The 26,362-nt window shown below is 48.2% G+C and overlaps 1 protein-coding gene across 14 annotated transcripts in view; it reads left to right on the top strand.

The window, feature by feature from the left end:
• Positions 1 to 26,362, top strand: part of PNPLA6 (patatin like domain 6, lysophospholipase) — a 79,273-nt gene that overhangs the window by 9,255 nt on the left and 43,656 nt on the right. For 10 of the 14 annotated variants that reach the window (XR_014559309.1, XR_014559310.1, XM_083718356.1 and 7 more), the window contains exons 2-16: positions 4,873 to 4,954; positions 6,042 to 6,110; positions 7,601 to 7,688; positions 7,824 to 7,906; positions 9,491 to 9,585; positions 10,842 to 10,982; positions 12,480 to 12,639; positions 13,602 to 13,682; positions 15,135 to 15,263; positions 16,538 to 16,618; positions 17,304 to 17,454; positions 19,270 to 19,353; positions 19,470 to 19,576; positions 20,422 to 20,613; positions 23,824 to 23,901. Coding sequence is in view for 12 of the 14 variants with exons in the window: in XM_083718356.1 (XP_083574482.1) it covers positions 4,873 to 4,954; positions 6,042 to 6,110; positions 7,601 to 7,688; positions 7,824 to 7,906; positions 9,491 to 9,585; positions 10,842 to 10,982; positions 12,480 to 12,639; positions 13,602 to 13,682; positions 15,135 to 15,263; positions 16,538 to 16,618; positions 17,304 to 17,454; positions 19,270 to 19,353; positions 19,470 to 19,576; positions 20,422 to 20,613; positions 23,824 to 23,901 (1,621 nt within the window). In the remaining 2 variants the exon portion in view is untranslated. Of the gene's footprint in view, positions 1 to 127; positions 595 to 4,872; positions 4,955 to 6,041; positions 6,111 to 7,600; positions 7,689 to 7,823; positions 7,907 to 9,490; positions 9,586 to 10,841; positions 10,983 to 12,479; positions 12,640 to 13,601; positions 13,683 to 15,134; positions 15,264 to 16,537; positions 16,619 to 17,303; positions 17,455 to 19,269; positions 19,354 to 19,469; positions 19,577 to 20,421; positions 20,614 to 23,823; positions 23,902 to 26,362 lie in introns of those variants that run through there. The other 4 variants (XM_083718358.1, XM_083718357.1, XM_083718364.1 and 1 more) reach the window with 4 other exon arrangements.

Genomic DNA, 26,362 nt, shown 5'->3' with positions numbered 1-26,362 from the left:
CTGCATATTCATGCTTTGACCTTCCGGCAGAAGCTGGGCTCTGTATGAAACCCCCGTTTAGCACTGCCAGCTGAGGATGTTGTTTTCCTGTTGCCTCATCTGAGCAATGTGGTTTAACCCTTGGCTATTCCTGTGTCTTTCTGCTGCCTGAGGCTAACGCAGCTACACTCCTTGGAGCTTCTGTCCACCTCCTCTGTCTCTTTTTGAGGCTGGCTCCAGAGGAGAAAAGAGGTTTCTGTGTGTCTTGGAGCAGGAGCAGTCTGCCGATGCTGCAATCCCTGGGCATGAAGCAACTGCACCTCAGGCTCTCGCTGTTGTGAAACATGCCAGAAGGAGAACATGACCCTGCTCTTGCACCGGGAAGCCGGCTAAAGACACAGTACGCGACTTCTGCTGGCTGGCCTGTTGATCAGGGAAGAGGAGCAAGAATGGACCATTCCTGAAAGCTCAGCTTTAATGCAAAATCGACTGGGGTGGAGGCAGGTTCCCCACAAGTTGTGGTCAGGGGAACTGCCTGAGGAGGTTCTCTTGTAGGCTGGCTGCCTTGTCGAATACCAGCATTTGTTGTTTGTTTGCCTCCACATCACAGGACAGGTAAGTGCTTTGTGTGTGTGTGTGCGCGCGCGCATGTGCGCATCATGTTCCCCCAGAGTGGGAGAGCAGGGTTCTTGTGTGACTGCTGAGGAAGGCACACTTGGTGACTATTGAACTCCAGATTCCTGTGGGTCAGTAGACACATGGTGTTGGCTCCCACTGTGCAGCCCTCGCCACCTTATCTTGTCTTTGTGGCTCTGGGCATTGTCTTATGTGGAGTCGTCTTCTTCTTCTTCGGCGATCCCCGTAGCCTAGTAAGAGTATCTTCCATAAACACGGTTTTAACAGTGAGCCCATAAGTGACTGTGGAGGCCAGTTCTGGATCCACATGTCCTTTCACAGTGGGGACATAGGTTTCCAGGCAGGAGTTGATCACAGTGAGAGTTTGCCAAGTGTGCCTTCCTCTTGGCACGTTTCTCCCTTTCGTCCTGAGTTTGAGCGTCTTGATAGCCCATGACACCTTTGGTAAAGGCTGTTTTCCAGTTGGAGCCCTCACAGGCCAGTGTTTTGCAGGCCAGTTGTCAGTGTCTATACTACATGTTTTTTAGCTTTGCCTAGAGAGAGTCTTTAAACCTCTTTTGTTGACCACCAGCATTACGCTTTCCACTTTTAAGTTCGGAATAGAGTAGTTGCTTTGGAAGACGATCTACATATATATGTGGCCACTGGTGTTACCTGAGCATTCAGGTGCAGGAGAACTCTGCAAATGGCAAATCCTCACCTTCACTGAGAAGGGCTTTAATACATTTGGAAGGGATTAGGTATCTGAAGAAGTGTGCGTGCATACGAAAGCTCATACCAATAACAAACTTAGTTGGTCTCTAAGGTGCTACTGGAAGGAATTTTTTTATTAGGTTTCATCTTGTTCATCTTCGTCTGGTCCAGGCCTACCGCCAACCAGTTCAAAACTTCTCCTGCCTCTTGGAGTTCAGAAGTTGGAAGCAAGAGGGTGGGTGCTCGGTGCTCGGTGTCAATCATACACATCGTCCTGGGGGGGGGGGGAGTTGCCTTTCCAGCCACATTCTGGGTCCCAGAATTTTAACGTAGACCAGGGGCCGGGAACACTGGCATTCCCGATGCCATGAGTTGCCACCCGACATCAGCCCCAGCCAGCATGGTCAATGGCTAAGGATGGTGGAGGTTCAAGCCCGCAGGTTCTTCATCCCGACATAGGGATTGAAAAGCACAGGACCTGAGATGACATCTTGTGGCTCCCTCTAACCCAGCAGCTACGGAGCAGAGCAGCAGCCTTTCGGCATCAGCTTCTGGAATCTACACTGGGTACCTTCAGAGCCACTTCAAAATGGTAGACTCCAGCCCCATACCTGAGGTCATTGGGATCAAAAGCCACCAAGCGGTCCAGGAGTATCCTGCTTTTTGCGTATTATTTGCACATGGCCTGTTTTGTCATTGTGTTTTGAGTGGCAAGTTTTTATTTATACTTTTCAATTTTATACAATTTCATCAGTTTTACAATCAATTTAACATTTCAAAGTTTGACTTCCTTCCCCCTCTTTCTGCAGTTCCTTAAATTATTTTTTAATATCTTCTGCATATCCAAATTCATTTAATTTGCTCATTTATTCATCTATTTTAAATATATACTCTTATAAAACTGCAGGTTGTTACAATAATCCTGCCAATGTTCTTATCTGTTTACAATTTATCTGTAATCATTCAATAAACCATTTCCATTCTTTTATAAGAAGCTTGTTATCTTGATTTCTTATTGTTCCAGTAAGTTTCATCATTTCCACATATTGCCTAAGTTTCTGCATCTATTCTTCTTTTACTGGGACTTCTGCTTCTTTCCACTTTGGGGCAAGTAGCATTCTTGCTGCTGTAGTAGCATACGTAAATAAATTTCTGTACAATTTAGGTAGTTTTGTCCATAAAAATACCAAAAGAAAGATTTCTGGGGTTTTGGGGGGTTTTAAATAAAACTTATCCTTTTCAATTCATTGTATATCATTTCCCAGGAAATGGGAAATTGAATGGCAAGGACTCTGTTTGGTCATGTTGCTAGTGTGAAAGGAATGAGATGCTGGTGACAATTGAAATTTTAAAAATGTGAAATGGTGTTTCAGCTTTGAGAGGCCTCTCTTCCCAGTTCTTCCTCCTCAGTAGCCTCAGAATGGGAAGGAAGGGAACTGTCTTTCATAATAATAATATAATAATAATTTATTATTTATACCCTGCCCATCTGGCTGGGCTTCCCCAGCCACTCTGGAAAGCTTCCAACAAAATATTAAAATACAGTAATGCATCAAACATTAAAAGCTTCCCTAAACAGGACTGCCTTCAGGTGTCTTTTTAAAGTCTGGTAGTTGTTGTTCTCTTTGACATCTGGTGGGAGGGCGTTCCACAGGGTGGGTGCCACTACCGAGAAGGCCCTCTGCCTGGTTCCCTGTAACTTAGCTTCTCGCAGTGAGGGAACCGCAAGAAGGCCCTCAGCGCTGGACATCACATTCTGGATTAGTTGTAGTTTCTCGGTCACCTTCAAACGTAGCCCCACATGAGACCTCTACCACATGTGGTGGACCTGTGGTAAAGTGAAGGACTTCTGGAATTAATTTACAATGAACTTAAAAAAGTTTTCAAGTACACTTTCCCCAAACCCCCCGAAGCCTTTCTATTGGAATTGCTAGGGAAGGAAATCAAAAAGAAAGATAAAAACCTTTTTCTGTATGCCGCGACGGCAGCAAGAACTATGCCGACCCAGAATTGGAAAACAGATGTAATACCTACTATTATGGAATGGCAGGTTAAAATGATGAATTTCGCAGAACTGGTCAGATTATCAGGGAAAATACGAGATCAGGATGAACAGAAGTTTTATGAAAGTTGGAGTAAATATTTGGTGTATATAAGAGACAATTGTAAAACCTTAAAGTCAACCAGATAAACAAACAGAATACACGGTGTAAGAAAATGTATGATACTTACCGAAGGGGTGGAGGGAAGTCTGAAGCTCGGCAGAGCCAAAGATATATGTGAAATTTATTTGTATAATGAATGTATGTTTAATGAAAATCAATAAAAAATTATTGCCAAACGTAGCCCCACGTAGAGCGCATGGCAATAGTCCAAGCGGGAGATAACCAGAGCATGCACCACTCCGGTGAGACAGTCTGCAGGCAGGTAGGGTCTCAGCCTGCGTACCAGGTGGAGCTGGTAAACAGCTGCCCTGGATACAGAACTGACCTGCACCTCCATGGACAGCTGTGAGTCCAAAATGACTCCCAGGCTGCGCCCCTGGTCCTTCAGGGGCACAGTTACCCCATTCAGGACCAGGGAGTCCTCCACACCCGCCCACTTTCTGTTCCCTCAAAAACAGTACTTCTGTCTTGCCAGGATTCAACCTCAATCTGTTAGCCGCCATCCATCCTCCAACCGCCTCCAGGCACTCTGACTTCCTTCACCTGCTGCCCACACTCCTCTCCTCTCCTGAGCGATGGACCTGATTCTCCTCAGGCCGGATCTTCCCTGCCTAAATAATACCTGACAGGCAGTTCTCCCCCCTCCTCTCTTGCTTTGTTATTAATTTTGAGGCATCTGGAGCTCCCCTTTCCAGAGCTCTTCCTGCTCCCTATAGCACTGGCCCAGATAGCACTGCAAATGGTCCTGTGGCAAAGTTTGGCTGTTCTTTACTCACACACCTGCTGGCTGGTTTGAGGGTGGAGGATCCCAGGCAGTGGGTAATAATTAAATAAATGCGCCCCAAAGAATTTGGGAATTATGGAGACAGAACTATCTAAATTGTACAGTAATACCTCCGTGAACGCTGTTAAACCACAGAGCCTAGGACTTGCCGATCAGAAGGTTGGCAGTTCGAATCCCTGCGACGGGGTGAGCTCCCGTTGCTCGGTCCCTGCTCCTGCCAACCTAGCAGTTTGAAAGCACATCACAGTGCAAGTAGATAAACAGGTACCGCTCCGGCGGGAAGGTAAACTGCATTTCCGTGCGCTGCTCTGGTTCGCCAGAAGCAGCTTAGTCATGCTGGCCACATGACCCAGAAACTGTACGCCGGCTCCCTCGGCCAATAAAGTGAGATGAACGCCGCAACCCCAGAGTCGGTCACGACTGGACCTAATGGTCAGGTCCGACCTGCTCTGACAGGCTTTTACTCCCTGGAAAACCATAGTGGTGTCTGCCGTGGAACCACCATTATTGACAGGCCCACCTCAATTCCTTTCCCACTAACCATACAAGACTTCAAGCCCAGTTACATGAAAAACACACGTTGGGTGCTATGTAAAATTTCTCTCTTGTATGCAGGGTCCTTAATGCACTGGGCCTGGAAGCGACATCGATAGCCGTCATGGGGCAGAGTGAATCAGAGCCACAGGAGGAGCAAGAGGTAATGCCAAGAACGGGCTCGAGCTGTTCTGCTTTCCCACCTGCAATTTGCCCATCCATCCTTTTTGCAGCTTTCCTTTATTCCTGTTAAGTTTCTGTTGCCGTGCAGAGAAACAGCTTTGCTTCTAGACGGAGACGTTATTTTTGCTTGTTGGTTGGCTCTGTTCTTTGAAGGCCTTGGGAATTAATGGGACCCTAGTTAATTAATTAATGGGATGCAGTTGGCACTGTGTGTTAAACCACAGAGCCTAGGGCTTGCTGATCAGAAGGTCGGTGGTTCGAATCCCTGCGACAGGGTGAGCTCCCGTTGCTCGGTCCCTGCTCCTGCCAACCTAGCAGTTCAAAAGCACACCAGTGCAAGTAGATAAATAGGTACCGCTCCGGCAGGAAGGTAAACAGCGTTTCTGTGCGCTGCTCTGGTTCACCAGAAGCGGCTTAGTCATGCTGGCCACATGACCCAGAAGCTGTACGCCAGCTCCCTCAGCCAGTAAAGCGAGATGAGCGCCGTAACCCCAAAGTCGTCCGTATCTGGACCTAACCGTCAGGGGTCCCTTTACCTTTTAGTTGCTGTCAAAGGAACATTTCTTGTGTGAGCTGAATGGAAACTTGGGCATGACTGCTTGAAACATAATCTTTTTTATATAATAATTTTTATTAGTTTTCAATTATAGTCCAATAATAGCCTCATTATAACAATGCCAAATTATAATACAGTTACTAATACCAATCATTCAAATACCAAATTATATAATTTAGATGGCCCCCCACGTGCTAGAACTGATGGTGTGATGATTTTCTTTATTTCTGCGTTCCAAAATCTTATTAATTTCTGTTACATTCCAGTCAAAATAATAATTCCATATACAGCAACTGCAATATTAATAACATATTTGTGTTCACACATTAAATGATTTATGAAGCTACATGTGAGGCACTCTAACTATACTGTATCCTTGAAACACCCGCCACAACCTGGCCTATACCCACTGCCCCAGGAAGCCCTCTAATCTCTTTCCCCCTCCTCTGCGTTGGAGTCCTCCATCCTTGATCCTGCCCTTCAGTGTCTGCTGTGTTCTCTCCCACTGCAGGATGCAACCCTGACCGCTGTACTTTCCAACGTCAAGCTCTTTGTGGCAGATCAGCTGCAGGCCAGCATGGTGAGTAGAAAGGGGACAGAGACCACTTTTGGGGGTCTGCCTCAGGGAGGTATGCGATGGGTGCTGCCACCTGTGGCACACCTGTACAAAACCGCCTCCTAGCAGAGACACCAGGAAAGCTAGGTCTGTGTTTCCTGCTGCCAGGGACAGACACCTCTTTGCATGGGTGTCAAACTAAGTGGGGAAGGACACTCACTGCTAGAGGGTGGGTTGTGTAATTCTGAGGAAAGGGATCTGTTTCTTCAGTCCTTGGGAAAGCAGATTCCGGGCTACACCTCCCCACCTTATAAGGTAGATGTGGGAACTGTCACCATATTTGCTCTTGCACGATAAAAGCAAAGTGCCATGCCTTTGTTTGCTTGTTTTATCTTGCTTCTCTGAGCAAGTTGGTGACCCAACCATTAACGCCTAATCGAAGTCCAATATAAAAGCAGCCAATAAAAATACCGTAATCTCAGAGTAAGCCACTTGAAGCACCTCAGAAAACAGCCCTGGAATAAGCCAGATTTATTTATTTATTGAAATATTTTTTATTTGATTTTACACATATAAAATTATAGCAATACAACCATACACATCAACGGTTGAGAGATTCCTCTGAATCTCTGGACTTCCCACCTTCCCCCTCCATGGATCCCATTATCAAACCTTCTCTACTACATCTTTTTCAATAGTCCATCTTTGGTAAAACTCCATTGTCTCCATAGTTCTTACTACATTACAAGTGTTATTGCAACCCTGCTAGTGTTTTCATCTGCTTACAATGGTCTCCAAGATAAGGAATAAGCCAGATTTAAACACACTTCAATCAGCAGCATCTATCACTGAGAATTCAAAGCCTGTCAAAGCAGTAGAGTCTTGGGTCTCAGGTACCTTCCTATAAGCAGGAAGAGAAGAAGATCTCTGAATGGGGGGGGGGGGGGATGTCCCACAGTGTTGGCTTGCTATACACACAGCAGCTAGATTCTGTGTGCCGAGACAGGCGCCAGAGGCTTGTTTCATTGCATTTACCAGCAGCGTCAAGAAAACAGACTCGCCTCATTGGAGGCTAAAATTATGCCCGTTTAGTCACAAAATTATTATCCTGCTATTGCATTTTAAAGGCAGTAAAGAGGTTTGGACTGGTGGGCTTCGCGGTCCATGTGGCTTCCTACGGCCAGTCGCATTCTGGCTCTCCAGGGCAGGTGGATGTTAAAAGCAATTATCTCACACACCCAAACCCACTTTACCTGTAAATTCCGGTGATGGGCAAACCCCTGGGGCAACACCCACGACAGATAATTGACAGCTTCGTGTTCAAGGTTGGAATCTTCTATGCATCGACCCAGAACAGTAGAGCCTCTTGGGCTGTGTTTCTGCACAAAGGAACGGGGCTGTCTGAGTGACTCCCACAGTAAAGTGAATCAATGGCCGGGCACAGAATGCCAGCCTGCCACTTTTCCAGCAGGCCATAACCCACACGCCAACTGGGCGCTAACCCTTCCCCACAGGTGCTGGGTGTCATGATAGGAGTCGGTCTCTCCGTGCTGCTTGTTGCCGCCTTGATCCTGGTGCTGATCCGCCGGTTCCGCCTTCAGAGTAAGTTCCTATGGGGCTGTGGGAAGTGGGCGCGCCATGCCAGTGGGCAGCTTTTTTGCCAAGGCGGGGCCGGGCCGGGCCGGGCCTGCTGACCTGACCTGATCTTTGGTCTCCTCCTTCCTCCCTTCCCTGCAGAGGTCCAGGCCCAGGAACAACCCAAATATCGGTTTCGCAAGCGGGACAAAGTGTTGTTCTACGGGAGGAAGATAATGCGCAAGGTAATTGGAGGAAAGGGACAGGACCCACTGTGTGTGTGTGTGTGTGGCATGGAATGGTTGTGCTGGAGTGGTAGAACGACTTCTTTGAGATGAATTGGTTGACTTGGGAATGGGGAATTATGCGGCGTCTCAGTGTATGGCTTTTATGCATCCCAAAGCTCACTTGGGGTCGGTCTGTCTGGGTCGGTCACCGTGACTCTGGCCCTTCTGCTATTGCTTATAATTTTTTTGGCTCTCAAACGCTGCAAACCTGGAAGAGAGTGTTCCGGTTTGCGAACATTCTTTGGAACCCAAACATCGAACGGGGCTTCCGATTGGCTGCAGGAGATTCCTGCGGCCAATCAGAAGCCGTGCCTTGGTTTCCGAATGTTTTGGAAGTCGAATGGACTTCAGGAACGGATTCCGTTTGACTTCCGAGCTACGACTGTACTCATTTTTACATCCTTAAAATATCAGTGACTTCCCTTCTTCTCTTTCCATGGTTCATATTACATATCATAAATTCCTTCATATTTTACAGAAACAATACAATTCATTATTCCATTATTACATCCATCATAACTTATTTACACTGCTGAATTTATCTTAACTCTGTCAGCGTTTTCAACTGTACACTGTTATTTCCCATCTATTCAATAAACATTTTCCAATCTTCTCTAAACGCCTGTTCTTCTTGTTCTCTTATTCTATATGTTAAGTCTGCAAGCTGCTTGTACTCTGTCAACTAAAGTTGCCACTCTTCTTTGGTTGGGACCTCGCTCATTTTCCATTTTGGGGCTAACAAAACTCGTGCCACAGTAGTGGCTTATATAAATGACCCTTTTTGACACCTGGGAATTTCAGTCTGCTTATTCAGGAAAATATCTTGGACAGTCAAGGCTTTGGCAGGTGTGGGAGCAGGGACTGTTGAGGGTGTTTGTGCGGCTGGGCCAGAATATTCCCTTCCTGTTGATATTTGTCATGTGGTTCCCAAGGGGAGAAGCTGATATGTAATTGTAATGGTTCTAGGGGTTGCTTGTGCGTAAGTCGTCGCCACACCTGACTGGGTTACCTGGGTGAACCTTTTCTGTCCGGACAGCCACTCATCCGTGGCTGTCTCAATCGCTGGCAGAATCCGTCAGTGGGCGTTTCTTGAACTTCTTCCAGCAAAGAAGCTCTTTGACGCCAAGTCTCCGCCTACTCTCCCTGTGCGGAAGCCTTCTGCGCAGGGAGGGTGTGGGCAGCGGAGGACCCGTGCTCTCCCCGCTGGTCTCCGGCGAGGAGTCATGGAGCCCCCTCGCCGATTCCCCCATCTGCCCTCCTTCTCCACTGGTGCTACGCTGATTTCCTTCCCCAGCAGATGGGCTGCCTCTCTCCCTCCTGGGACGCTCTCCGGCATCCCTCTGGAGCCCTCCCTCCTCCTCTGGCTCCGATGGCAGTTCCCTGACAGTAATGCATGGCTCTTGGGAGGGTAAGCTGCAGCCTTTGTTGAGGTGCCTTGATCCTGGCTAGTAAATGTGTGTAACAGAAGACCAGCAGCAGGTATATAGGGCTGGGTGGCTGCAGGGTTCCTCCTTCCACTTACCACATTTCCTTTCTTGCTAGGTTTCTCAATCCACTTCCTCTCTGGTCGACACCACCATGTCTGCTTCCCGTCCGCGCATGAAGAAGAAGCTCAAGATGTTGAACATTGCCAAAAAGTGAGTCGGTCAGCTAGAGCAGAAAGCATGCACATGTCAGGGAAAGAGGCATAGGCAAACTCGGCCTTCCAGATGTTTTGGGACTACAGTTCCCATCATCCCTGACCACTGGCCCTGCTAGCTAGGGATCATGGCAGCCAAAAACATCTGGAGGGGCAAGTTTGCCTATGCCTGGTCTAGCTGCTGCATTCTGGATTATGTGTAGTTTCCGGGTCACCTTCAAAGGTAGCCCAACATAGAGCGCATTGCAGTCATCCAAGCGGGAGATAACTAGAGCATGCACCACTCTGGTGAGACAATCTGCAAGCAGGTAGGTAACCTGTACAAAGGCACAAATTGGGTCCTTCTTCGGACATGCCTCAGTATCCCTTCAAGTTCTGCATCTTTGCTCCCTTCACCTGTGAGGACTAGAAACTTGAAGAGAGATAGAGAGAGCATGCATCATGAGCCTTGAAACTTGCAAAGTTGTTTATTCCTAAGTGGGCGCAGTGAACTCGGGGCAGAATAGTGATATAGAAATGAAACAGAGGACCCGGTGTGAGGGAGGGAGTCAATCAGTGCCTCTTTCAGGCCTTTAAAACTGTGGAACGCCCTCCCATCAGATGTCAAGGAAATAAGCAGCTATCCTATTTTTAAAAGACATCTGAAGGCGGCCCTGTTTAGGGAAGTTTTTAATATTTAATGTTGTATTGTTTTTAATTTGGAGCTTCCCAGAGTGGCTGGGGAAGCTCAGCCAGATGGGCGGGGTATAAATAAAAAAATGCTTTATTTATTTATATTTATATTTATATTATTTATATTTATATTTATATTTATATTTATTTATTATTTTAAAACTGTCACATTCCCCCGGAAGCCAAAATGAGCATGGAAGGAAGAAGGGTGTATTAGTTGCTTATTTGCTTGGGGAATAAAGTCATACCTTGGGTTACAGACGCTTCAGGTTGTGTGTTTCGGGTTGCGCACCACGCCGAACCCGGAAGTACCGGAACGGGTTACTTCCGGATTTTGGTGCATGTGCAGAAGTGCTAAATCGCGACCCGCGCGTGCGCAGATGTGGCGCTGCCGCTTGCGAACACTGCGGGTTGCAAATGTGCCTCCTGCATGGATCACATTCGCAACCCGAGCATCCACTGTAGAGGGAAGGAGGGAGTCTCTGTCTTTATCTGCAAGAACAAGAAGCTGGTTGGTTGGTTGGTTGGTTGGCTTCCTTCCATCCCTCTGAGGAACCTCCGCCTTTTCCTCCCTCCGCACAGGATCCTGCGTATCAAGAAGGAGCTGCCCACCCTTCAGCTGAAGGAGCCGCCCCCCTCCGTCCTGGAGGCCGATCTCACAGAGTTTGACGTGGCCAACTCTCACCTGCCCTCCGAAGTGCTCTACATGCTGAAGAATGTGCGGTACGTGCCGGGGTTTCAGGTTGTGACCTGGATGGGAGGTCAAGGGGGAAGCCGCAGGAAGTTCCTGGGCAGCTGGCACTGCCATTGAACAGAGCGTGCCTCTGTTTTGCCACGGAGTCAGGATCCTGTTGCCAGGCCACAACCCTTCACCAGAATGTAGGAAGCCAGATGATGATACAGCTAACAAAATTAATAAGAATATGATGGTGGTGGGGAAGGTGATGCTTTTGCATGCATGCTTCAAGCGGGAGAGAGGCCGTTTTTCAGCTTTTGCCAAAAACGCTTCCCAATTTGAGGCTGCTGAACAGGCAACTTGGTGCCCTCCTCATATTGTGGACAACTCCCATCAGCCGCAGCCAGCAAGGGATTATGGGAGTTGTAGTCCGAAACATCTGGAGGCCACCATCTTGGCTACCCCTGAAGTAACAGTTACATCTCCAGCTTTCAAGTTTCCCTGCATTGTTTTCCTTGGCATAGATTTGAGCAGTGTCAGTTCCACACAACATTTGGGACGGCCGTTTACTAGCTTCTGCCATTCTTCTTCTTGCTGCTTCTGCTACTCTCAAGAGAATCCAACGAACTGGTTTTTAGAACAGTACACAGAAATGCCTGTCGGGGAAGGGAGGGAATTCAAGCAAATTGGATTGCTGTGCGTGGGGAATAACAAGAATTAATGTTCCGAACAAGTGGCCTTTGTGCACATTCACCACACCTCATAGAGGATGTGCATATAGCCTCACCGTGAAGAGGAAATTGTGCCTGAGGAGCAGGTTGCTAAATCCTCTCCCCAGCTCCTTAGCTTTGCTGCTGCTGCTGTCCTTATGGGTTCTGCAGCCAGCCCAAGGCAAATAGCCAACATTGTTATTAGTAGTAGTAGTAGTAGTATATTACCCTATACCTGCATCTCAAGGTGGCTCTTAATGCAAAATCACAGTATAAAAACACAAAATATGTAATAAAAACAAAAACAACCCAATAATTCTCCTTGTCCACAAATTTTAAAACAAATTTCAAATCAGCCAGAGGCCTAGTTGAAGAGGCATGTTTTTGCCTGGCGTCTAAAGGTGTATAATGAAGGCGCCAGGCAAACTTCCCTGGGGAGAGCATTCCACAGACGGAGCCACTGCAGAGAAGGCCCTGTTCTCGTGTTGCCACCCTCTGGACCTCTCGTGAAGGAGGCGCACGGCGAAGGGCCTCAGAAGTTGATCTCAGGGTCTCGGTAAGTTCATATGGAAAGAGGCAGTCCTTGAGGTATTGTGACCCTGAGCCATTTAAGGCTTTATAGGTCAAAACCGGCACTTTGAATTGGGCCCGGAAACTAATCGGTGGCCAGGACAGTCAGACCGGGATCGGTGTAATATGCTCAAACCGTCTTGCTCCGATGAGCAACTGAATCCGGATGTTTCTGAACTAGCTGATATCTCTGAACCCTCTTCAGGGGCATGGCATGGTGCAAGGAGAGTGTTGTGGTGATGGTGCCCTTTTCTTTCCTCGCAGGGTGCTAGGCCACTTTGAGAAGCCTTTGTTCCTGGAGCTGTGCAAGCACATGACCTTCCAGCAGTGCCAGCAAGGCGAGTACGTTTTTCGCCCAGGTCAGCCTGACACCAGCATCTACGTGGTCCAAGATGGAAAGCTGGAGCTCTTCCTGTCTGAGCAGGTGCGGGCAGCGGGGAGCTCAGTTGGGCAACACCAGGAAACTCCATGGGGACAATTCCATAGCCGTGCATAGCTATGCGGCTCAGAGGGCAAGAGTTGGGCATGGCCTGGCGTTCGTCGCAGTAAGGAACGAACAGAGCTGCACAACACCCATTGGCACAGTTGCATGCAGCTCTCATTTCTTTCAGTGGGGGTTGTGCAGGAAACCTTGATTGTGGTTCCTGCAAAGGATGACGTGGGGAGTGGTCTCCTGGTTGGCTCGGAGCATGGCTAGCCAATTGCAAATCTCTTTGTTTGGTTGAAGAAGACAGAGTCCCTACCAGAAAAGAATGGCAGATTAAGTTGATGGAAAATGCCGAATTGTCAAAAATGACCAAGAACTCGGGAAGACCTACATTTCAATAAGGAATGGGGAACATTTATAATTTATCTTTAAAACCCTTGTAAATAGTTTTAATTTGTTAGCGTGACTGGAATAACACTTGTACAGTCGTACCTTGGAAGTCGAACAGAATCTGTTCCAGAAGTCCGTTCGACTTCCGAAATGTTCAGAAACCAAGGTGTGGCTTCCGTTTGGTTTCTAATTGCGCAGGCGCACTGAAAACAATAGTGGAAGCCACACTGGACATTCGGCTTCCCAAAAAACATCTGAAAACCAGAACACTCACTTTTGGTTTTTGATCGTTTGGGAGCCAGCATGTTTGACTCCCAAGGCGTTTGGGAGCTGAGGTACGACTGTAGTTTAATGTTGAATTTTGGACAGAATGGAGATGTAAAAGATTTGGATTATTATAAGAGATGCAGGAGGAAATGATTAACAATAGGACCCACAGAGGAGAGGAGGGAAGTCCAGGAGATTCCTTGGAGTATTGTTATATATTGGATATGTGATTGTAAAACTTTGATTTGAAAACCAAATAAACAATTGTTATTTTTTTTTTTAAATCTCTTTGTTTGATTCAGGATGGGAAAGAGACTCTTGTGAAGGAGGTATTTCCGGGCGACAGCGTGCACAGCCTCCTCAGCATCCTGGATGTCATCACGGTAGGATCCTTGTCCTCCTCAGCTTGTTAGAATCCTAGATACGGAAGGGGCCTGTGAAGCCATCTACTCTGGCCCCTTCCTCCACGCAGGGTCTGAAATGCAGGATGCAACCACAGCATCCCAGACTTCCAGGGGAGGAGAGCCCACCCCTTCCTGAGGCAAGTCTGTTCCCCTGTCAGACAACTCTTGCGGTTACGCCTAAATCTGTTTCCTTGCCATTTCCACCATGTGGCTCAAGGCTCCACATTCTTCTAGTTGTGGGCTCCAGCCTCATTGCTCCTTCTGCCTCCCATGCCACTCCCTCCCCTGGCTTGCCCCACGGGATGAGCTAAAGGTAGGGACTGATCCCTAGGCTAGCAGCAGCCGAGGCACCATGATCTCTTCTGTGTCATGGAATTGGTGGAGCAGAAGGATCCAGATCCGTTTAACCCCAGGGGTGCTGACCCATGAAGGTGCTGCAGCTGTTGCTAGGCTCCACCTCCCATCATCCATGCCCATTGGCCGTGCTGGCTAGGGTTGGAGTTGGAGTCCAACAACGCCCGGTGTTGGAGAGAGCCAGTGTAGTGTAGTGGTTAAGAGCGGTGGACTCGTAATCTGGTGAACCGGGTTCGCTTCCCCGCTCCTCCACATGCAGCTGCCGGGTGACCTTGGGCCAGTCACACTTCTTTGAAGTCTCTCAGCCCCACTCACCTCACAGAGTGTTTGTTGGGGGGAGAAATGGAAAGGAGAATGTTAGCTGCTTTGAGACTCCTTCGGGTAGTGATAAAGCGGGATATCAAATCCAAACTCTTCTTCTTCTCTTCTTCCCATCATCCATGACCATTGGCCGTGCTGGCTAGGGTTGGAGTAGGAGTCCAACAACGCTTGGTGGGGCCCCACAAGTTCCTCTCCCCCCCCCCCCCGGCACTTTCCCGTTTTAAGTGTCTGCCTGTTGATATTTTCACCCCCTCCCATTGCAAGAATCTCCTGATCTGATGTTTTGAGAAAGGAGGAGGCGGAAACTTCTCTTCTTCCGCTCCTGCCTGACTTTGTGTGTGGAGAGAGTCTTATCTATGTAGCGACTAGATGGCTGAGTGGGAGCTGTAACACTCATGCAAGCCAGTTCTTTAATTTGTAGTAGCTCTTAGAAATAAAAGCAGTTATTCTTCACAGCTAGCTTCCATGTTATTTATACTCTGCTGAGTCTGGTGCTCACAATGCACAGTTGTGAGTCCAGTGCACTGAGACCTGCTTTCCAGGATTGGAGGGTCTCTGACAGTGCTCCAGTCGCCTAGCCCAGGTGGGGCAGAACCAGTTATTGAGCCCAGTCGCTGACATCGGTTGAAAGGCATACTGACACTGCCTTCTGACAAAAAAGGCATGGTTGTCTAGGAAGATGGGCTCTTTGGAGTGGCGGGTGTGGGTCGAATCAGGGGCCAGCCTCCTGTTGTTCTAAGATTGGCTTCCCAACAGGGTCACCAACGCCCGTACCGGACAGTCTCTGCACGGGTAGCTGAGGACTCCACAGTCCTGCGTCTGCCAGTGGAGGCCTTCTCGGCTGTCTTTGAGAAGTACCCTGAGAGCCTGGTCCGGGTGGTGCAGGTGAGTGCCCTGCCCATTGCTTCACTGTCTCCAGGGTGGTCTCTCCCTCTCTGTCCCCCGTCCTTCCCTCCCTTCTCTCTCTCTCTCTCTCTCTCTCTCTCTCTCTCTCTCTCTCTCTCTCTCTCTCTCTTTCTCTTTCTCTTTCTCTCTCTCCCTCTCTGTCTCCCCTTACTTCTGGGCCTCCACCATCTCTGTCCTCTATTTTCTGGTTGTCAGGGACTGGGCAGAGGAGGGATGGTGGAGACCACCTCCCCAGATTGAGCAGGGAGGAGGAAAAGGAAGACCATTTAGATTTACAAGCGGGAGGTCACAGCTCAGAGGCAGATGAGGAGAAAAGCTGAGAAATAATGGAAGAGGAGGAGGAAGAGGCACCAAGGGGGTGACAGCCAACGGACACAGTGTCTTTAGAAAGCATTCCAGATCCTCCAGATCCCAGAACCTGACGAGCCTTGAAAGTAGGAGAGCAAAGAGCTCAAAGACAGAGGGAATGTAGAGGAGACTATGAGAATGATGAATGAGGAAGTGGGAGAGACGGGGTGGATATTCACTCGGGACAAGGCCATTATCCCAGAGGCTGGGTTCTATAGCTTCTCTCTGTAAATACTAATAAAAAACGGACGGTAAGAAACATTCCCTTGTCTTTGTACATTCCTGGGCAACCAGCCGGGAGTTGCTGGCAGCAGACTGACACTGGTTCATGTGTTTGGCCTGGCTTACATGCACAACGGTTGACCTCCAGATCATGTTGTTGAGCATATTTCACATACTTTCCATGGGAGAGGGTTGAGCAGGGGCTTCTGGGATGTTTGTGTGTGTTTGTGTAAGTCATTGACTCTCCCCATGATTGGCAGAAGCAGGCCACGAGATGATGATGGGAAAAGGAGGGCTTATCTCCCACTTGTCACAATCTTCAGAACACCGCATCTCTGAAAGTGTTCAGCCAAGGCATGCCCAGGAACTTAACAGCTGCTGGAGGCTTTTATCCTTTTTGGGAGGGGTTTCGTCTTCTAGGCATGCAAATGCCATTTGGATTTAGCCAATCCAAGGCAGAATTGTGGGGCTCAGTCTTTTTGATAAACCGAGCAGCTTCCAAGTCCTTGAAAGATGCAGTGGGGGTGAAGAGAGGTTTCTGAAACCTCCTCTCCAGTCCCTGCTATAGAGAACCCCACAAGCTATGATCAGACTGAAGCAACCCTCGGACTGAGAGAATTGAAAAGCTCCCTTTGCAAGGAAATTGTACAACTGACCTGCCCTTCTGCCTCTTTCCCTTTCAGATCATCATGGTGCGCCTTCAGAGAGTCACCTTCTTGGCTTTGCACAACTACCTTGGCCTGACCAATGAGCTTTTCAGCCACGTGAGTTCCTGTCCTACCCCATTCCACCTTCTCTCCCCCACCCTTGTCCGGCTGGAATCTGTTTTCAGAGTGGGAAGCAACCTTACCTTTCCCTTGAGCATGTGCAGAATGCATCCCACCTTCCCTCCGCTGTGTTAGGGGTTAGGGCTTCTAAGCTAAGCAAAAGGCTTTGGCGGGCAGCATCTCTCCTCCACTACCACCCCCCTTCCCCCCCCTGCTTATGTAACAACAACAACAACAATAATAATAATTATATATTATTTGTACCCCGCCCATCTGGTTGGGTCTCCCCAGCCACTCTGGGCGGCTTCCAACAAAGATTAAAAATACATTAAAATGTCACACATTAAAAAATTCCCAGAACAGGGCTGCCTTCAGATGTCTTCTAAATGTCAGGTAATTGTTTATCTCTTTGAAATCTGATGGGAGGGCGTTCCACAGGGCGGGCACCACTACCGAGAAGGCCCTCTGCCTGGTTCCCTGTAGCTTTGCTTCTCGCAATGAGGGAACCGCCAGAAGGCCCTCGGCGCTGGACCTCAGCATCCAGGCAGAACGATGGGGGTGGAGACGCTCCTTCAGATATACTGGACCGAGGGCCGTTTAGGGCTTCAAAGGTCAACACCAACACTTTGAATTGTGCTCGGAAACGTACTCGGACAAACATGACTGTGTTCTCCATCTCCAGGAGATGCAACCACTCCGGCTATTCCCCCAGTCGGGCCACACCTCTCGTACCAGCCCCGTCCGACACAGCAAGCGTGTCATTAGCGCCTCCTCCATCGAGGATGCCAAGGATAGCTCTGGAAGGCAGGGGGAAGCTTCCTCCAGGGACCAAGGTAAGGGAATTTAACCCGCGTACATCTGACTTATCCATGGGGAGGCTGTGGGTGGGTCCTCTGTTTCCAGAGAGCCTGGTCCTCTGCAGGCCCCAGCTACTAAACATTTAGCTCATCCCCAGCTTGACCTTCAACTTCCCCAACGCAGATGGGGCGAGGGAGGTAAAAACAAAGGATGCCGCCTCGGACGTGGATTTAGCTGTCCGTTCCGGGGGAAGGAAATAAGGGCTGTTCTTGGAATCAAAACTGGAGCTCAGGGGAGACAAGCGTGGGTTGTCAGTTTTCTGAGCAGTGTGAGCCTGCCCTCTTGTCTACTGTGCCCCAGACAGCTGTATTTGACTCCTTCCGAGCAGGCAGAAATTTAAGCCGCTTCTCTTGGGTGCGCCAATGTTTGGGGCAGCAAAGAAGCTTGGCTTCTGCCTCCAGTGGCTTCCCCTCAATATGGCACCACAGGAGCTGGGAGGGAGGCTGTGATGCTATTGGCGGCCTCTGCAGGACTCTGTCCGAGTTACATAGCAGCCGGGAGAGCAGCACCCCACATTGTCTCGGCTGATTCTCCCCTCTTCGCTGTCCTTCCTCCTTTCCCTGCATATCCTTGGCCTTGGCAGGTGTACGTATCTGTCAAGGCTGCAGCCAGATGAAGGTCAGCGCTAAAAGAAGCAGATCTCTGTTTTCAGTGAACTCTTTTCTCAAGGAAACGAACATACACTCAGCCTAGTGGTCTCAGCAACACCTCCCAGTAGGTCTTGCCCCTATGGAGCAGTTGCCAGGACTGAAGGTATCTGCCAACCTTAAGGCTCCTCCTCTTCTGGGTGCTTCCCAAGCAGTCTCAAAATGCTTCTGCGCACCTCTGGCTTCTGCTCCGTTGCCATCATTATCCTGCGCATTCTTGGAGACCAGTGGAGAGGGGAGCTTGTCGCAGCAGGAGAGGGGAGACTCCCTGGAGTCTTCAGCAGCCTCTTGACTGCCCTCCTCTGCTTCAGCCTCGAAGTCTGAACTGCTCTCTATCACAGGTTCTTCCTGCTCACTAAAGCCTATTGCCCCTTCGGCTTCTAACACCACCTCCCACCAAACTTCTCCCTCTGGCTGCTTCCTGCCACCAATCCCCTGGCTCTGAGCCTTCCTCCTCTGGGTGTTCCCTTCATCAAGCCAGTCCCTGACAGTATCTGAGATGGTTATCCCTGGGCAGAAATGTCCCCGGGAATGATTTTGTGGCACATGTGAGTTTGGGGGGGTCTGGGTGTCCCTCTCCTGGATGTGAGCATCCTGCTTGGACTACTGCCATGCTTTCTTTGAAGGTGACCTGGAAACTTCAATTAATCCAGAATGCGGTAGCTAGACTGGTGACTAGGAGTGGCTGCTGAGACCATACAAAACCGGTCCTGAAAGACCTACATTGGCTTCCAGTACGTTTCCGAGCACAAATCAAAGTATTGGTGCTGACCTTTCAAGCCCTAAATGGCCTCGGCCCAGTATACCTGAAGGATATCCCCATCGTTCAGCCCGGACACTGATATCCAGCTCCGAGGGCCTTCTGGCCGTTCACTCACAGCGAGAAATGTACAGTGAACCAGGCAGAGGGCCTTCTCAGTAATGCTGCCCACCCTGTGGAACGCCCTCCTATCAGATGTCAAGGAAATAAACAACTATTTGACTTTTAGAAGACACCTGAAAGCAGCCCTGTTTAGGGAAGTTTTTAACGTTTGAAGTTTTATTCTGTTTTTCGTGTTCTGTTGGGAGCCGCCCAGAGTGGCTTGAGAAACCCAGGAAACGTTTCTCCTGGGCCTGGTGAGTGACAGTCTGTTATACTGCCAGGTGACCCGTTGAAAGCAGGTCTGCTGGAACCTCCTGCTGCCCCGCTGCTGAGTCGCTGCATCTCCATGCCGGTTGATATCTCAGGTATGTGTCTCTCTCTCTCTCTGCCTTGACCACCTTCTGCCTTCCTGCGGAGATGCAGCATCCAAGGGCCTTGGACTCAGTCTGCTCCATTTCTCTGGTGTTCTTTCCTCACCCAGGGATCCAGAGGGGGCCCCGCTCAGACTTCGACATGGCCTACGAACGAGGCCGCATCTCAGTGTCCCTTCAGGAAGACAGCTCCGTCTCACTGGCTGGCTTCGCCCGGGTGAGTCTCAGGCCATTGGGATGCTCCGCTGGTGCCTGTGGGATGCTGCTGCTGCCCTAGATAGATACACAGCAAGGGAGGGAATAATAATAATAATTATTTATTTATTCATACATACATACATACATACATACATACATACTACACCCATCTGGCTGGGTTTCCCCAAGATGGAGCCTGTCAGGTGGTGATGTGTGGTTGTAGTCTCTCAGTCCGATGACTTCAGGTGAGAGGGAATTAGAGCTACCCTGCTTTTGTAGAAACTCTTGCATTGTTTTGTTTTTCTTATTGATTCAATAGCAACAACCAAAGTGCAAGCCTATGACAAAAAGAAGCAAAGAATCAGAAATTTAAACCAGAAAGCGTCAGAGCCTAGAAGGGCAAAATGAGAAATCGGGAAGACCAAATTTTTAACAAGGAATGGGGGGAAATTAACTTAAAAAGCCATTGTAAACAGCTAAAATCATTAGCAGGATTGGAATGACACTTGTAGTTTATTTTTGGATATAATGGAGATGTAAAAGATTTGGATTATTCTAAAAGATGCAGGAGGAAATGGTTAATGAAAGAACCCACAGAGGGGAGGAGGGAAGTTCAGGAGAATCTTTGTAATCTTGTTTTTATGTTGGTTGTTGGATAATTGATTGTAAAACTTTAAATTGAAAAAGTAAAAGAAACCCAAAACCAAGGTTCCAGTGTATTTATACAGTATATAAAAAAACGGGTTGTGCCTGGTGGAGGTGGTGGGTTTTTTTCCTTTCCCTCTCATGGGAGCCTTCCTCTCCCGTAGCTTCTTGCCCCCTCTGCCCCCCACCCCGAGCTTACCTTGTCACCATCCTTGGCAGTCGACATCCCATGAGCCCCGGGAGCGGAAGTCTGTGACGGTGGAGGAGCAGCCGTCTGGGATCTACCACTACAACTACTGTGAGGATGACTCTGCAACGGGCGACTGCCCCTTCGGCCCCTACCAAGGATGCCAGACGAGCGCCATCTTTGAGGCTGCCAAGCGGGAGCTGGTCAAGCTCATGAAGATTGAGGTAGGTGCCGTCTGGGATCCCTTACTTCTCATTCTGCATGGGAATTGGTTGTTTCACTGTACGATACAATACATACCTCTGGTTATGAACTTAATTCGTTCCGGAGGTCCGTTCTTAACCTGAAACCGTTCTTAACCTGAGCTACCACTTTAGCTAAAGGGGCCTGCCACACCGCCGCCACACAATTTTTGTTCTTATCATAGAGTTGGAAGAGACCACAAGGGCCATCGAGTCCAACCCCCTGCCAAGCAGGAAACACCATCAGAGCACTCCTGACATATGGTTGTCAAGCCTCTGCTTAAAGACCTCCAAAGAAGGAGACTCCACCACACTCCTTGGCAGCAAATTCCACTGTCGCACAGCTCTTACTGTCAGGAAGTTCTTCCTAATGTTTAGGTGGAATCTTCTTTCTTGTAGTTTGGATCCATTGCTCCGTGTCCGCTTCTCTGCAGCAGCAGAAAACAACCTTTCTCCCTCCTCTATGTGACATCCTTTTATATATTTGAACATGGCTATCATATCACCCCTTAACTTCCTCTTCTCCAGGCTAAACATGCCCAGCTCCCTTTGCCGTTCCTCATAAGGCATCGTTTCCAGGCCTTTGACCATTTTGGTTGCCCTCCTCTGGACCCGTTCCAGTTTGTCAGTGTCCTTCTTGAACTGTGGTGCCCAGAACTGGACACAGTACTCCAGGTGAGGTCTGACCAGAGCAGAATACAGTGGCACTATGACTTCCCTTGATCTAGATGCTATACTCCTATTGATGCAGCCCAGAATTGCATTGGCTTTTTTAGCTGCCGCTAAAATTCTTAACCTGAGGTACTACTTCCGGGTTAGCAGAGTCTGTAACCCTAAGTGTAACCTGAGGTGTTTGTAACCCGAGGTACCACTGTCAACCAATAATAGCCTCATTTTAACAATGCCAAATGATAATACAGTTCCTAATACCAATCTTTCAGATGCCAAATTATATCATTTAGCCCACCCCTCCACCCCCCGCGCATGCTAGAATTGATGGTTGGATGATTTACTTTATTTCTGCGTTCCAAAATCTTATTAATTTCAATTACACTCCGGTCAAAATGACAATCCCTTATACAACAACTGAAATATTAACGACTTACATTCGTACTGACACATCAGGGGGCAGCAAATTTTTCAGCAGGAGGCCAGTCCACTCAGACCTTGTGGGGGGCCGGACTATATTTTTTTTGGGGGGGGGGGGGAATGAACGAATTCCAGTGCCCCACAAATAACCCAGATATGCACATTAAATAAAAGCACACATTCTACTCATGTGAAAACACCAGTCCGGCCGCACAAATAACCTAGAGATGTGTTTTAAATAAAAAGACACATTCTATTCCTGTAAAAACACGCTGATTCCTGGACCATTGTGGGCCGGATTTAGAAGGCATTCGGGCTGGATCTGGCTCCTGGGCCTTAGTTTGCCTACCCATGCATTAAATGATTTATAAAACGGTGAGGCACTCAAACTGTATCCTTGTTTTTTCCTGTGTGTGGCTATTATTCTGTCCGTGATGTTTCTTCCTGTCCTTGTAAAATATTATGTCTATCTTTTCCCGGTTGTTGCTGTACTCCATCACGCCTTGGGCAGAGCTAATATCTCACTGTTGTTTCAGAAATTCTCGATTGCTCTGTTTTCAAGGCCACATGAGAGGCTTCTGATCATCAGTGGCTAGTTTTGTGCCGTTACGTCCCTGATTTCCAGTTGCTGGAGATCACGTAGTGAGCTCTCTCTACTTGTTTGTGCAGAGGCTTTTTAATATATATTTCATATATATTTCAATGTTCATAGACTGAGGGGTTTTTTTTGGGGGGGGGAATGCAGCAAGGCGTTATACAACGTACAAAATTACAGTAAAAGGAATTTAAAAAATCAATTTTAAAAACTGGTTAGGAAAAAGAACTTAAGGTTTCAAAGGCTATGATTCTCTCCATCAATCAGTTGTTAATTCCACACTGTCTTCTTCCTACCTGTAAGAATTTGGTCGTGGATTTGTTGGCGGCAGGGCCCATTATTTAATCCTCCTTAATTGCGGAAACCTAAATTTCTGACATGCGGTTGAATCACTCCCACAAAATACCGACAGTCTGGAGTCACTCAAGAACCGTGACTGCAAAACTCATAAAAGCCTGATTGCGAAACTCGTAAAAGAATAATTACGTTCTGATCTACACATTAGTCTGGGAGGTGCCGATCAGGTCAATTTGCATTGAAATTAACAGAAATTAAATGCCCTGTAAATTACATAAACAATTGGGGCCTGGAAAGGAGGTAAGTCTTGGTGCCTTGAGACAACTGCGGTTCCCAGGGTCTTTGAGGCGAGCCATGATAGCTAGACTGGTTCCTAATTAGTTTCATTTCTTGGGTTGATGTTTCTTTTACTATGCTTGGGTTGAGAGCCAGTGCACTGTTCACCTGTCACGATCAGGCCAGGGAATTTTCAAGAGTGCTGATTTCCTCACCTGGCCCAGCAGGTTGTTTCCCTTCTGGGAGCTCAGCTACCCCACGTCTGCCGCTGCAGGAGCTGGGCTCTACATGGGCCTTGAAATGCTGAGGACCTGGCTTCTTTGCTGCAGGATTGGTCGCTGGCCCAGGACCCTCGTACCTACGGGACCGTCTCTCCCGGTATGGCCCACGGAGAGCCTCAAGGTCCATAAATAGCAACACCCTAGTGGTCCCGGGCCCTAAGGAAGTTAGATTGGCATCAACCAGAGCCAGGGCCTTTTCAACACTGGCTCTGGCCTGGTGGAAGGCTCTGCCTCATGAGACCAGGGCCCTGCAGGATCTGATTTCTCTCCGCAGGGCCTGTAAGACAGAGTTGTTCCGCCTGGCCTTTGGCTTGGAGCCAATTTGATTCCCTCCCTCTCTTTCTTTTTTCTTTTTCCTTTCTCCTCCTGTGATGAGGCTGCATTTTAATATTTTAATGTTTCAATATTTTAATGTTGTATTTTAATCTTGTTTTTATGTTGTATTCATTCAACTTGTTTTTATTATTGCTTGTTAGCCACCCTGAGCCCGGCCTTGGCTGGGGAGGGCGGGGTATAAATAAAAAAATATTATGGTTATTATTATTTTGCTCCACCAGGTGTTGGAGACCCTGGCTCCTCTTTCAGGGCTTGGACTACAGGCCTGATAGCACAACCTTGTCCCAGAATGCCCTCACCCTTCTTCTCTTTCCACAGGATTCCTCTTTGCTCAATAACCGGGTGTTGCTGCACCATGCCAAGGCTGGGACAGTCATCGCCCGCCAAGGAGATCAAGTAAGTTTTATGGGTGGCACCCGCAAAGTCGTCTGGCCCAGAGGCGGGAGGATGGGGTGCAGTGTTAAATACACACACACACACACACACACACACACACACACACTGTGATGGCCTGGGATTCGGACTCAGATGCTGAACCTGAGGGATCCCAGCCTGCGCAGGATTCCCCGCCTCCAGAACCAGCTGAGCCAGGGCTGGGGCTTGAGCCCAAAGGGTCCTCACCTGTGCTGGATCCTCAGGTGCAGGTACCAGCTGAGTCTGCTCTGGCTCCTGAGGTGATGGAGGACCCATTGCCTGCAGGTACTCCACTCTCAGCCCCATCAGGGGAAGCTGAGGTTGCCTCTGGGTCTGGTAACCCTCCAGCCTCTCCTGAGCTGCTGAGGCTCAGGGCAGAGAGGCGGAGGGAACTAAGTTCCCGCAGGAGGAGTGCTCGCCTCCAGGCCAGGAGAGGCGAGTCACCAGAGGATCGGGGCCACCCTGCGCATCAGGACAGATAAAAGCCAGCTAGCCCGAGTCCCAAGTTGCGGGATCAATATTGTTGGTTCCTGCCTGAACCCTGTCCTGCTTTCCTGCCTGAGCTCTTGAGCCGCCCTGGCTCCTTGCTTGCAAGCCTGTTCCTGACTTCACCCGACTCCCTGCCCTGCACCCAGCTTCAGCTCATACAGACTGCCTCCATGTTGCACCTTTGACCACAGACCGGTCTTGGACCTTGCCTCTCGGGTAACCCACAGGACCAGCACACACACACACACACAAACACACACACACACACACTATATAGTGAGAGGATGCAATGATGAAGCACAGGAAAGAATTGGAAAGTGCACATTCCCCTCTCTTTGTCACCCTCTCTCTCATAAAATAATTGCCTTTACCAGTAGACTACATCTAGTGCTGCCCCCCCAATGTTTGATGGACATGTTTCTTAGAAAATCCTGCCTCCCCAAGCCTTTCTCCACACCCTCTGCTTGCTTTTATTATTGTTTAATTTTTTTATTTATACTTTTCAAGTTTATACGTTTCACTTTATTTACAATCATTTTGACATTTCAAAACTTGACTTCTTTCCGCCTCTTTCTGTGGTTCCTTAAATTTATTTTTAATATCTTCTGCATAGCCAAATTAACTTAATTTGCTCATTTAGTCATCTTCTTTAAATATATACTCTTATAAAACTGCAGGTTATTACAGTAATCCTGCCAATGTTCTTAACTGTCTACAATTTATCTGTAAATATGCAATAGTCCATTTCCATTCTTTTATTTAAAAAATTGTTATCTTGATTTCTTATTTTTCCGGTAAGTTTCACGATTTATGCATATTCCGTAAGTTTTTGTATCCATTCTTCCTTTGCTGCGACTTCTGCTCTCTGGTTCCTTCAGCCTCGTTTTATATTATTTTATATTATTTATTTTATATTATTGTAGGCCCTCGATTGTCTCTTGGATCTTTTGGGGCATCTATGGACAGGACAAGAAGTGATACTATGAAACTGTAGGCAGGCAAATTTAAGTTCAGCATTGGGAAGGGTTTCCAAGCTAAGCAGGGGGCAGGTTGCGTTGGAGCTGGTCAGGTTACCAAGAGGAGGCCAGAAAGGCATTGGAAGGTGTGGTTCTTAAGCACTCATAGGACTTGTGGTTGGGTGACCTTAAAAGACCTTTCTTCGCCATGGAGGGCCAGAAGGACCAAATATTGGATTGGGGAAACTAGCTAACATGTTTTAAAATGTTTTAAACAGTTTTAATTTTGGTTCTTCTGTTTTGTTTTTGTTGGGTTGAGGCTGGTTAAATGTTGTCAGGGAACTGCCATCGGAGGGACAGGTGGTGGAGAGGCTCCAGGAGAATAGGAGAGACTCTACAGCAGAAGAAGGAACCAGTAGGGGGAGAGCAGGAGTTCCAGCGGAAAGGGAATCGGGGGAGAGGCTCTGGGATACTTCTAGTGAGAACAGTGAGGAGGTAACAAGACCCCCTTTAGCAACCCCCACCCCTCGCCGGAAGCTGTCACGCAGAGAGTCCAGGAGGCACATGTCCGTCAAACAACTTTTATGTTGGAGTAAGTTCCGTAGACGCCCACTGTCGGATACTACCAGCGACTGACGGAGTCATGCTTTGGGGGCTTCGTTAGTGCCTAGGTTTGGGTGACCAGCCAAACCCCAGAGGGATCAAGCTTTTACGCACAAGCAGCTCATTATCCCATCACAAATATTTAGTTGGGTTGGCGGTTATTTTAATTTGGGTATAACTGTAAACATTATTAGTATTATTAGTAATCTATATAAGATATTCTTTTTTTTAGCGTTTAATGTTTTATTAAACATTTAGGCTTGACTACTGTAATTCGCTCTATGCGGGGCTGCCCTTGAAGCTGTCCCAGAAACTCCAGTGGGTGCAGAATGCTGCAACGAGGCTCTTCACAGGGTCCCTGCCATGGGAGCATATTCACCCAGTGCTTTTCCAGC

This window comes from Podarcis gaigeae (genome assembly GCF_964106915.1).
Source record: "Podarcis gaigeae genome assembly, chromosome: 17".
NCBI lineage: Eukaryota > Metazoa > Chordata > Lepidosauria > Squamata > Lacertidae > Podarcis > Podarcis gaigeae.
The sequence above is the reverse complement of the archived record's forward strand: the minus strand, read 5'-3'. Positions and strand labels throughout refer to the sequence as shown.